Source organism: Copidosoma floridanum, unplaced genomic scaffold, assembly GCF_036245765.1.
Source record: "Copidosoma floridanum isolate Cflo_tuat_1 unplaced genomic scaffold, Cflo_Japanese_pri ptg000016l, whole genome shotgun sequence".
Taxonomy (NCBI): Eukaryota; Metazoa; Arthropoda; class Insecta; order Hymenoptera; family Encyrtidae; genus Copidosoma; species Copidosoma floridanum.
The window spans coordinates 14758966-14771968 of NW_028321893.1; the positions used below are offsets into that span (position 1 = coordinate 14758966).

The window sequence follows — 13003 nt, forward strand, 5'->3', positions numbered from 1 at the left end:
TATTGTTTAAAAAAAAAGTATATTCATTATGTTAAGTAAGTATCACGTTATTGTCAAAACAGTTGCTGTAATTACCAAATATTTTGGTACAGACATCATCTATTATCCAGGATTTAGAAATGTTTAATGTTTCTATGTCCCTTTCTTTAATTCTTAACAATAGTTTTGAAAATTCGTTGTTACTAGAACGGATATTTTTTTGTAATCTTAAAATTTTGAAAAAGTTCCATAAAAATGATAATTTTATAGTTTCTTCTATTATTATAGTTCTATTACCGTTTTTTATAACTGGAATGATTTGTCGAAAATCTCCTCCTAATACTATTAATTTATCACCAAAGCAAAGTTTTGTATTACACAAGTCTTTCAACGTTCTATCATTGATTTTTAAAGCTTTTTTTGGAATCATAGAAGCCTCGTCTCATATTATTCAATCAACTTTTCTTAATATTTTTTTTTCAGTTTCAAATTCTAAAAATACACTTTTAATATTATCTAAGTCTAGAGGTAAACGAAAAGTTCTATGACTGGTCATACCTTTTGGTAGTAATACAGATGCAATTCCTGTCCAAGCCATTGACAAAATATTTTTACCTCTAGAAATAAAGTAATAAATGAGTGTCTTATATTAGTAGGTTTTTTCGGATCCACCAGGACCATTTATGAAATATACTTTTTCATCTTGTTTACAAATAGTTTTAAAAGTTTTTTTTTGATCTTCATTTAAATTTGTGTACATTATATGAAACATCTTTTTACTGAAAGATATTTCCTCGATATTGCAATTATTTACATAGTTGCTAATTGTTTGTGTCGGTAACAAAATTTGATTAGTATGTAGAAGAGCACACTTATTATTATCATTATCGAAGTCTTCCGTAAAATATTTTTTATCATCATTCCATATTTTATCTCGTTGAATGTTTTCTGAAATCAAAAACCAAGCAAAAAAATTGTCTTAACTGGTATGGAACCAAATTTTTATGGCTTCTTTAAAAATATTGTCAATTTCAGAATTAAGTTCTATTAAACCCATTGCAATTGCAGTATCCCTGAAATTTTTATATGTTATTCCATTATGTTTTTTCACGTTTTCAAACGATGTAGCCCCAAATATGGAATGAATATAAAAAATATTTAACGGAAGACTTCGATAATGATTAAAAATCGTTTATAGAACGTTGAGAGACTTTTGTAATACAAAACTTTGCTTTGGTGATGAATGAATAGTATTAGGAGGAGATTTTCAACAAATTTTTTCAGTTATAAAAAACGATTACAGAACTATAATAATAGAAGAATCTATTAAATCATCATTTTTATGGAACATCTTTAAAATTTTAAGATTACAAAATAATATCCGTTCTAGTAACAACGAATTTTCAAAACTTTTGTTAAGAATTAAAGAAAGGGACATAGAAACATTAAACATTATTAAATCCTGGATAATAGATGATGTCTGTACCAAAATATTTGGTAATTACAGCAACTGTTTTGACAATAACGTGATACTTACTTTACATAATGAATATACTTTTTTTTTAAACGATTAGATTTTGGGTAAATTACATGGGGAAACTAAAACTTATTACAGCATCGATACTGCAACATACAAAGGTGTTGATAAATCAGATGATAATATTTATATAAATTTTTCCGTAGAAATGTGAAACAACATTTGTAAAGGCTTGCCACTTTATTAACTTAAATAAAAAATAGGTACAATAGTAATGTTAATTTAAAATTTGAGTATATCAGACGGATTATGTAACGGTACACGATTGATAATTACTAAATTACTCAAGTATAACGTAGAAGGCAAAATAGTAACGAGAGAAAAAATTGGTAATAAAGTTTTTATTCCAAGAATTACATTTAATACTGAAATACTTCATCATTACCTTTTATTTTATGTAGAAAACAATTCCCATTAGTTGTAGCATTTGCTTTAACTATAAATAAGTCTCAAGTTCAAAGTTTTGATAATGTTGGATTATACTTTAAAAAACCTATATTTCCTCATGGGTAAGTATACGTGGCTATCAAGATGCAAAAATAAAAATGGAATTTTGGTTCAAGTCGATAGGGAAAACAGTTTATGTACGTTAAAAGAAGTATTTTGTGTTAAAATACTATATAAGTGATGATGATATAATAATTATGCCTTGAAAAAAGTTGTAGGGGTTGGAGAGAGGGCCGTAGGGGGTAGGTGGGGGGATGTGGGATATTTTGAGAAAAAATACTATACAATATTTCCATGTGATTTGGTAGGAATGTGGTAATAGACTTTAACACATTGACAGGGCTGGCAAAATGCAACGTTACAAAATGCTAACAAAAAAAGTCAGTCTACTAAAAACTTTATGCTTACAAGGAATCCAAGGGATCCAGTAAATTGAAATACAATTGATCGTATTTAAGTTTGGCTGATTATAGTATTATGCACTAATCTGTAACTATTTGATTAAATAATAAAACATACATTGTTATTATCCCATGAAGCCATACGTGGTTGAACCCCCTGTCTTGAATAAAGACTTTTACTATACTTCTATACTATACATATAATATTTTGTGAGGGGTCGGTGGGGGGGGGTGGTGGGGGGGCATGAAAAATGCGTGGGGGGTTGGTGGGGGGCTGCGGGGGGTTTTGAGAAAAACTACGATATGTCAAAATAAGCAAGAAAATAACGGATTTTTACCTTATTTTGTGGGGGGTCGGTGGGGGGGCGGTGGAAGGCTAAGAGGGTGCAGTGGGTGGTTTGTGTTGAATGCCCCACTGAGTTGACTATATAATATAGGAAGACATATATGTACTACACACACACGGTGGCACACGTACATGCGTTTTTGTAGGTTAGATTAAAATAAAATTACGTCATAAAAGACTCTGCAATTAATTATTAATGCAGTTATTTACTCGATGTTTCGATTTTTTTTACGAAAAACCCATTAAAACACGGAAGGGCAGTTGGGCAGAATTTTTTTTTGGAAGTGGTAAATTATATTTCTCAGTAGAGATCTCTTAGCAATGCCTAATAAGTTTCGGAGGGGTGCATAGGGGTGCAATATTACTTTTTTTTCAAAATATATTGCATTCTTTTAATCTTTATCCGTAAAAATTGCATATAGTAGATGCTTACTACACACTTTGTACTTGCTTGATAAATACATAGAAAAATTTTAATACACTTAACATACCTTCTGCAGATGATTGCATTTGGACCGACTTCAATTTCTTGATTAGTGAACTTTTTGTACCGCTTCGACTACGCACACTTTTTTGATGAAGTGTTTGGGTTTAACAGCAAACGAACCAAGGTCAACAGCAACCGAAAATTTTGCAGACTGTAGAAACAAATCTAACCTTTTCCGACTGATTCCTTGCTATTAGAGGTGTCTTAGAGCCACCTCCTTCCCCAAAAAAGCCCTATCCAGTAACTTTTTTTTCCATTTTGGCCAGCTTTTTTACATTTGGTCTCACTGTGCGTTGGTCAATAGTGTGTGGTGGGCCGCATAGCACACGGTGCCCCTGCGGGGTGGGACAACAGAGACACTTGAGCTCTTTGCGAGGTTAGCCCCAGAGCAGCGTTGCGTGGCCCCAGCAGACTCTCGCCTACCGAGTTACTGCGACGAAGTGAAGCTGGATCCTAGTGCCACACACGAGCCAGCCCTTACACGGTCACCCAGGTTCCCCGGTGCCCTCGACACTGGTAACATTGCTGGAGGCATCAATAAGCATTCCGCTGGAGCCAATCCTGGTATGTGAAAATATATAGTGTTTGTGCTATGAGTATAAGTGCGTGGAAGTTGTCGTCCTAATAACCCTACCCTAGCAACTACAGAGTCAGTCCGAGTCCCCTATTGTAATTACAGCATTAAAGTAAAACGCCAAGTGTAGCGTATCAATACAGCACGTCATGACGCGCGAACCGTTGCCTTTGTGGTGTGCAGCGTCAAAGTTGTTATTAAAGTAGCTGTTATGGATGTAGATACATAAACATTTATTATTCATGCATAGTCTTGTGTTTCAATTTGTTTTGTGTAGCGCTGAGTGCAGATGCTACAGGATAGTGCCTCAGTGTGTGTAGTATTAGGGAATACTTCCTGATACATAAATAAGGGCTAATCAGATCTGCTAGCTATACGATACTACCTGTTGCTGCATCCAGCGCTGCACCTTACATATAATAACCCGATCCCTTCCCAAAAGAGATCACGTTAAAAAGTTCCTTGGTACACAAAAGTAATTATCATACATGTTAGTTGCAATCCCCGGCTAATGCGTTACAATGCATACTTACATATGCATACATATATATGTATACATTCAATCTTTAGTAAGTTATTAACCTGAAATTATTAATTAAATAGCTGAAATTTTAGATTTTTTTTGCTCGATATTGTACATTATAAGAAAAAATTTTTACTGAATAATCTCTTTACAGAGAGGGCCACTGTATTGTTACTGTAAAACTATCTCTTGTATGTATGTTTAGTACAGGCTTGTTTATTATCTATCTTTTTTATCCATTATACGTCGACAGTAGAAGTGCATTGAAACAGTAGAAAAATCGTATGGGGGGGGGGGGCAGTTGTGGGGGAGGAGGACAGTAGCAATATGGTAGGTGGTAAAAAAATCGTGTGGAGGGAAAAAGGGATGGCAGTAAAGGGGTGGTGGGGTGGAGTTGGGGACATGACCCAATATTTAATGGGTTAAAATAGCGTAGGGATGAGATAAATTATATGTTAATTTCTGGGGGGCTGTGGAGGGGCAGTGGAGAGACGGTCGACGGTCTTTCAGGAGGTTGTGTGGGGCAGGGAGAGTTATGTGGAATGCTATACGTTTAATTATATAATATAAGAAGACATTTATGTGCGTCTTTGTGTGTGTGTGCGCGCGTCGAGTTGGATGTAGCTGCATCAATGAGTTAGTGTATGTATAAATGTGTGTATATATATATATATATATATATATATATATATATATATATATATACTAGTGGCGCTCCGCCCCCCTGCGCGCTCTGCCCGCCAACCCCCCCTTTTATTGTATTATAAGTGTAATTTTTTTGAAATAAGGTTTGTAATAATATTTTTTAAGGCCTTAAAAAATGATAAAATTAATTGTTAGTATAAAAATAATATGTTGAAGTATATTTTGCGGAATTTGGAAGACTATGGCATTTTTCGAAAAAACTCGTGAATAAATTTTCTACGCTGGTGTATGATTACTGGTCTGTTTTTAAAGAAAGATAAAGAACAAGCTGCTAATTTCGAATAAAAGTGGTAAAGTTTACATAGACAGAGATATGTGCCCTTGAATTTTTGTTGGTAATCTTTATTATTTCTTCTAGTGGCTCCCTTTTTTTAATGAGCTGTCTATCCTGTATGTGTCAATAGATATTTGTAAGCTCTTATAACTATATATGCCCCCTGCGCGCTCTGCGCACCAACCCCCGTAATTGCAAATTAGATTTACGAAGTATGGAAAAATATCCGAATCATGTCAATTGTTACCTAAAATTTATATATGTAATAAATGTATATTGATCATAATTATTTACATGAATTTTTAACCATCACTTTTTATTTTCCCTCACTAATAAGAGCTATTTCTATGGGATTAGTAGAACACGATTTTCAAAACAATATAATTTTTGAAGAAGCATGTAACGTTATGCTGCCTTTTCAACTACGAAAATTTTTCGCATGGTTTATTATGTCTAAAAATTTTTTTGGTAATATTATTTGGAACAAATACAAAAAATTTTTGATTGAAAATGGTAAAGATGATCAAATTAAAGTTCTTTTACATTGAAACGAAATTTTTAATTCTTAAAACATGTCTTGTAAAGATTTCAGTTTACCAGAACCAACAGAAACGATAAAAAAAAATATTGATACTAACAATGATGAAAGAATTTTTTGTAAATATAAATTCCATGAAATGTTTTTACAACACAATCATGATCAATGTCGAATTTTTCAAGAAATAATAAAATTAAAAAAAAAATTTTTTTTTATCGATGGTCCTGGTGGATCTAGAAAAACTTTTCTATACAAAAGATTCATTTATTATTTCATATAAATTGAAAAAAAATTCTTACAATGGCTTGGACAGGTATTGCTTCTATTCTGCTTTCAAAAAGAATTACCACTTACAGAACTCTCAGACTTCCTTTGGAATTAAGCACTATAGAAAGTGCATTCTTCCAGTTAGAGACAGATAAACAAAAATTACGTAATGTAAAAGTAATTAGTTGGGATAAAGCTTCTATGGTACCGAAAAAATCGTTAGAAATCGCTGATAGGACTTTAACAGATTCATCTAGTGGTAATAAACCTTTTGGAAATAATGTAATAATTTTAGGTGGAGACTTTTGTCAAATTCTCCCAGTAGTAAAAAACGGAAGCAAAATTACTATTGTTCAAAAAACCATAAAATTTTTAATTTTTGGCCTTTATTTAATATTTTCTATTTAAAAAATAATATACGTTCAATTGATAAAAAATTGTCTTCATTGCTACTGGATATAGGAGAAGGCAAAATTAAAACTTGTATAATTCCTCAGACATTGAAAACAAATGATATATGTTCTTAAATTTTTAATAATGATGATGATTCTTTTATAAGTAAAGCTATATTAACATCTCACAATAAATACACTCACTTTTTAAACAAAAAAATTCAAAATAATATGGTAGGAATATTAGTAACGTACTATAGTATTGATGAAGCAAATCACAAAGGAGTAGATAAAGTAGACGATAGTATTTATACTAATTTCTCTACAGAATATTTAAATAGTAGTAAAAAAAGCCTTTTTCACACGAATAAGATTTAAAAATCAACGCTATTGTTATGTTAATCCGAAACTTAAACATATCTAAAGGACTTTGTAATGGTACAAGATTATGAATTACAAAATTATTTACATACAACATCAAAGCTGGAATAATCTCAGGTAAAAAAAAAGGAAATAAAGTCTGTAGTCTAAGTATAACACTCAATACAAACAATTCTTCTTCACTACCATTTATATTGTACAGAAAACGATTTCCATTTATCCTAACTCTTCCTATGGCTATCAATAAATCTTAAGGTCAAAGTTTTGATGCCTTAGGGTTGTACTTTAGAAAACCATTATTTTCTAATGGGCAATTATATGTTGCACTGTCTAGATGTTGGAACCAAAAAAAAATTTTTATTCCAATTGAATCAGAAAACAAATTTGAAATTGAAAATATTGTTTGGAATGAAATTTTAGAGTAACAAAAAAACTATTCTATAGTTCATTACTATTTTCATACTCTCTTGCAAATTTTATCTTTCATCAAAAAAGCAAATTTTAGTACCGTCTAGTACTCAGATTTATATAATCATAATTAATCCGTTTTTTGTTACATGTTTTCAGATACACCATCATGGATGAAAAATTTCATCAGTGTGATAAATGCATTTTAAAATTTTCAATTCAAGAGTGTCTATTCTTGCACGAAAAAATTCACAAAAAAAAATTTTTTGTATGTGACATATGTAGCATTATAACATTAGAGAAGAAAAACTATTTACGTCACACAACGGAATGCCAAAACATTCAGAAAAATTTGAAGTGTATCAAATGTCGGAAATGTTTCAAAAGAAATTATCATTTAAAGAGACATTTGAAAAGTCATGAAAAAAACGTTCAAAAAAATATTTGTCAAAATTGTGGAAAAGGTTATGTAGGGTTAACTTGATTTTTTATTTTTATTATAAAATCATTTTAACAAGCTTTAACACCCCAAAAGAATTTCGGTACTCTCTTGAGATCCTAAACAACAATTTAAAATTTACTGAGTCAATATTTAGTATCAAACTGTCTTACAATCATGGTAACAAAATAAAGTGAATTTACGGGTGTACGGTAGATGGTGCGTTTACCCCTAAAAGCAGAGCACCTAAAAAGACATTTTAGAGTATGTAATCCAAATAAACATCGTAAGTAAGATAATTGTAACAAAATTTGTTGTTATGGTCAAATAAAATTATATGTGAAAATTTGACCACTTGTAACGGTTAATATACAAGGCTTTACTAATATATTTACATTATATATGGGGAAAATGGGGGGGAGCTGGAGGGGAGCTGAGGGGGAGTGGGAGGGAGGTGGGGGGAGCGGGGGGGAGCTTTCAAAAAAGTAGGATTACTCGAAAAATGCAAGAAAATGAAAGAATAACTACCTTATTTGGGGGGGAGCTGGAAGGAGCTGGCGGGGAGGTGGGGGAGCAAAACCTTGCTCTAACTCTTACGACTATATAATATAGGAAGATATATATATATATATATATATATATAAAAGATAACAAATAGTAAGGAGCAACAACACGTAAGTCTATATTTCGTTGAGCATATGTTTTATGCGCAAGGTTCTGTATACAGTATTCTATAGTGTTCAATCAAAACATTGTTATATTATTGACAATTTAAATTTCCAGCCATTCTTCAATAATTTTTTTCCTATTTTTGGTCACTTTCTTGCACATTTTTGTTAGCGTTAGAAGAAAAATAATATTGGTTTTTGCTAAAACACTGGACGTATTTTTATCCTTGGGACTAATTAACGGGAAAAGGGAAAATGCCCGTAAAAAATAGATAAAATATCTTTTTTATTATTTTCGAAGTTGTTTTTTTTAATGCTGCAGTTGACATTTTTCTAATATCTTGTTTCTCACGATGTTTTTGCAAAATAGATTTAAAAACACAAATTTTTTTTTTCTGAATTTGATTTATTTCTTTAATACATATAATCACTATTGCATGGTGCACTGAACATTTTTTCTTTTGGCTAAAACTGTTAAAAAGGAATATTATTTAAGTCCTATGGATCTTTCATTTAAAGTTATTCGTTTTATTGGATAGCATGGTCGACTGACAATTCTTGATTTTATTACTAACAAGAAAATAAAGCACTGCTTGCTACTCGATGGGTTCTTTGAGAATATTCTGCTAAAGTTATGACGTCTCTTTTTACAATCGTTGCAATAATCTTATGTAGCAAAATCGTATTTTACTGTTGGCCTTTAGAACAATTTGGCCTTTAGAATCAAACACACATTCTAGAATGTCATTTAACATATTTAAGGATAAGAACATTGTATTAAAAAGGCCATGCTAAAGAAAATATTTATTTTTTAATCACAGTAGCCTTTATCTTAGGTTTTTTAATCTTTTTTATTTTTTGTATCCATACAATGTTTTTCAACGTATAATACAATGTCAAGTAAGTTTGATTATCTTCATTACACTTTAATCAAGTTTCAGTAGCATTTGAGTACCCAAAAGTTAAGAGTAAGAGATCACTTTTCCAAAAGTGCTTTGGATCCAATCAAAAAATGATATAATATGTACTATTTCAAAATTTTGTTAAATTTCTTACAAATATTTTACGTTGCAACACGTTACTAACAAACTATCCGACGACAGCCTACTGGTCTAGTTGCTGGGGCTACAAACTCACCTATCTATGTTTGGAAGTGTACTATCGTACTTATTTTTTCAATCACCTAGCTGATATTACATCGATCATACCATGGGCATAGTAAAAACATTTTTGGTAAAACACATTGCCAGTTAAGCTGGCATTATCTGCACCAATGGTGAATCAGGTCCACTCGCCACTGTGTAGCCTTTCCCCAGAGAAAACTCTATATCTTAGGGCCGTTCACTTCTCGATGATTGAGCCAGCGCTCTCTCCGAAACATTGGATCTAGAGGCCCCAAGTTTCAAGGACCACGTTTCGCCGGTAAGGCCAGCGATTCCTGCCAGGCCTGTGGCATCGAATCCGATAATGCCTACCTATAACCTCAACACCGTTTCGCATTTACCCAGACCTAAAGACCTGTGGGGCAAAAAAAAATTCTGGAGTCACTCTAAAGAAAAATTGTACAGGAAAACCCGCGCCAAAACAGCTGGTGTTTCGTAGGATTTTTTTCCGATGAAAGCAATTTCGAAAAAATCTGCGTTCACTGGGAATCTAACCCACGACCCCTATAATGGCGTATCGTATTGTATCAGTACTCATCACGCTAACCACTGAGTCAGCACCGATCCTTTATACAATTCACTTAAAAAATTTTTTTGTTTGTATTTAAAAGTTAACTTGCAATTAAAAATTCTTTATTTTAATAATTTTTGAGACTGAAACTCTTATAGTTTAACATGAATCAACTTTTTTGTAGAGTATGCAAACTACAAGTCCAGCCAGCGTTAGTAGCATTAGTAGCGTTCAAGGGTCACCTCATCCTGCTACTAGTTCAATGGATCCTCCCGCTGATACGCCACCACCTGGCTACATAAGTGAAGATGGCGATAATATGGACCATAATGATAATATGTCAATGTCACGTATGTCACCCAGTCCGGTAGATGCACAGCCAGTAATGTATTGTGAGCCAGCGTTCTGGTATGTAAATTTTCTTAACATGCATTTATAGTTAATTACACTATTGAATAATTGTCATTCTAATGTCTATTTTTTCTTACTGTAAAATAATTATCCCCTTGTAAGTTAAATTATAAAATCGATAAAACCGACTATTCAAAATTACCCTATTTCAGCCTGATTAATTAATTGGTATCTTATTATTTTCTTGATCTTTAAAGGTGAGGTTTAAATGAAAAAAACACTTGCTCCTATTGCAATGCTTTGTTAATAGGTGCGTCGTCTTCTTCAGACTTCATTTAAAAAGTAAATGAATTGTTGAGACTTTTTAAGTTCAATATTAGGAAATTAGGAAACTAAGAGAAATAAAATTAGGAAAAGCCACGCCACAGAAATTTAGTCATACTAATGTAGTGTACGAAATCTTGTGTGTTGACTACCCTATAAAGTACAGGAAAGACAAAGAGAGCACTGATGGTAAAAACAAGAAAGCACAATAATAATTAAAAAAGTGATTCTGTCGTATCTATGCTCCAAATGAACAATAATTATTATTCTAAGTGGGATGACATCAAAATTCTTGATGAAGAATCAAATTATATAGATAAAATAGTAAGATTATAAGAACAGATAATATCTGAAATGCCACATATAGTTTCCATCAGCATAAAAGAGAAGACATTTAGGGCTTAAGCTATAGATACAAAAAGTTTTTTTAATGTTTACATCTGCAGTTACGGGCATGTTATTATAAGTGTAGTTAAATACGGTTCATTATACTGTGGCCAAAATGTGTGCGTGTGCGTATGTACATACTTGATGATCTCTTGACAACAGCGCACAATGTTGACGCTCTTGTTGATTCAACTTAGGCATGAATAAGTCGCTTTATAGGTTACTTGTATACCGGTAAAATAAAAAAATTCTGTGAGTTATTTTAAGTCAGTGTCTCAGAATTGGCTTAAAATTTGACTATATATTCCCTACCTTCTACTAAGTAAATCCACCAATTTTCAGCCACAAATATCAAGTATCGCCATAGTTATGGGTTGTTTGGTACAATATGCATTTTTTCAAAACTTTTTATTATAGATCTAATAATATTAAGAAAAATTTTTATTAATCACATACCCACGTGAAGTTTTTAGTTTTTTTTTTTTTATGGAAATAACTGTTACGTTTTATCTGCACAGCTACTGTGAAAAAAAAGCGTTTCTTAATATTATCCCATCATGTTGGTCACAATCACTTTCTCAAACAAAGGTGAATTTCACGAAAAACAACATAAAAAATATGAGAATTCGCAAGGGGACTCAAGTGAAAAAAGTGAATTTCAAACGTAGAGTAAACGTAGTATTCAAGTTTTTAGATAGAAACTAAATTTTTATTTCGAATTTTCCGCACACAACTATATAGCATTATTATCTTACACCTACTTAAAAGATTATTTACAAATAGATTCTCTGAAAATAAACTGTATCTCTTAAAGTTCATTAATAACTGAAAAGTGAAACTTGTACATTTTTTAAATTAAAAAATAACGCGTTCTTTTCGTAGTACTCTTTACTGATAGCAGGTGGCTCTCTTACCTCTTGATTTCTTTTTTCTCCAGACTCATAACACACGTCACCAAGCAGGTGTTGTGACAAGCGACTTTGATGTTTACTCCTCTCTAAATCCTAATTTCGATAGTAGAAAAAGTGATATTTGATTTTAAAAAGGGGTTATCTTTACAAATTACTCTGGCATTATGCTGTCTCGTAAAAGATCTTTGAATCAATTTCGTAAAACGTTTAAAAACTTATCATTGCATCATGAAGATTTTAGTATCTTTGCAGAGTGGCACTTTTTTGTAACTACGCATGGAAAAAAGTTTTCCAACAGAGTAAGAGCAACAATCAAGTGCAATTCATTAAAAGATAGCTTAAATCAAACCATTTTATATGTTCAATCCTTATTTTAGTGGGCTAAAGATACGATGAAAAATGTTAAAATTATTTTTGTGCCACAAGACGAGTACTTGACGTTCTCTAATTTTCTTGAAACAAGATTCTTATATCTAAAGTCTATTAAATAGTACTTTAAGCTATCATGCGTTTATACCTGGTTAAAACAATAAAAAATATTGTTGTCAAAACCATTTTAAACTCAGATTAAACTAATAAAATTGTAATGTAAAGAAAAAAACTCTTATTTTTAACTATCAAGACCTAATTATAATTGATACTCTTTTGAGTCTTATAATAGACTATAAAGTATGATAGAAAATAGTCCTTTCGGTCGGTGTAAAATAAAAATGCTAAGTAGTTTTTGTGTGGAAAAAATTTGAAATAAAGATTTGGTTCCGATCAAAAAAGTTTAATTACTACGTTTACTCAATATTTAAAATTTCATTTTTTCACCTGTGTCTCAATGCAAATTACCACTTCTTATTACGGTTTTTGTCGCAAAATTTCTCGTTTTTTCTGATGATGAACTCGGCTTTTGGCTAACATAATAAGATAATACTTAAAAATGCATTTTTTTCAAAAAAATTAATTCTTTTACAGTAGCTGTGCTGATGGAACAAAACAGTT

The 13003-nt window shown here is 31.7% G+C and overlaps 1 protein-coding gene across 5 annotated transcripts in view; it reads left to right on the forward strand.

Annotated features, from left to right (window-relative positions):
• Smox (Smad on X) overlaps positions 1 to 13003 on the forward strand; it is a 360356-nt gene that overhangs the window by 190668 nt on the left and 156685 nt on the right. For all 5 annotated transcript variants that reach the window (XM_089592307.1, XM_089592312.1, XM_089592311.1 and 2 more), the window contains exon 2: positions 10225 to 10448. In XM_089592307.1, the coding sequence (XP_089448433.1) occupies positions 10228 to 10448 (221 nt within the window). In that variant the 5' untranslated portion in view covers positions 10225 to 10227. The remainder of the gene's footprint in view (positions 1 to 10224; positions 10449 to 13003) is intronic.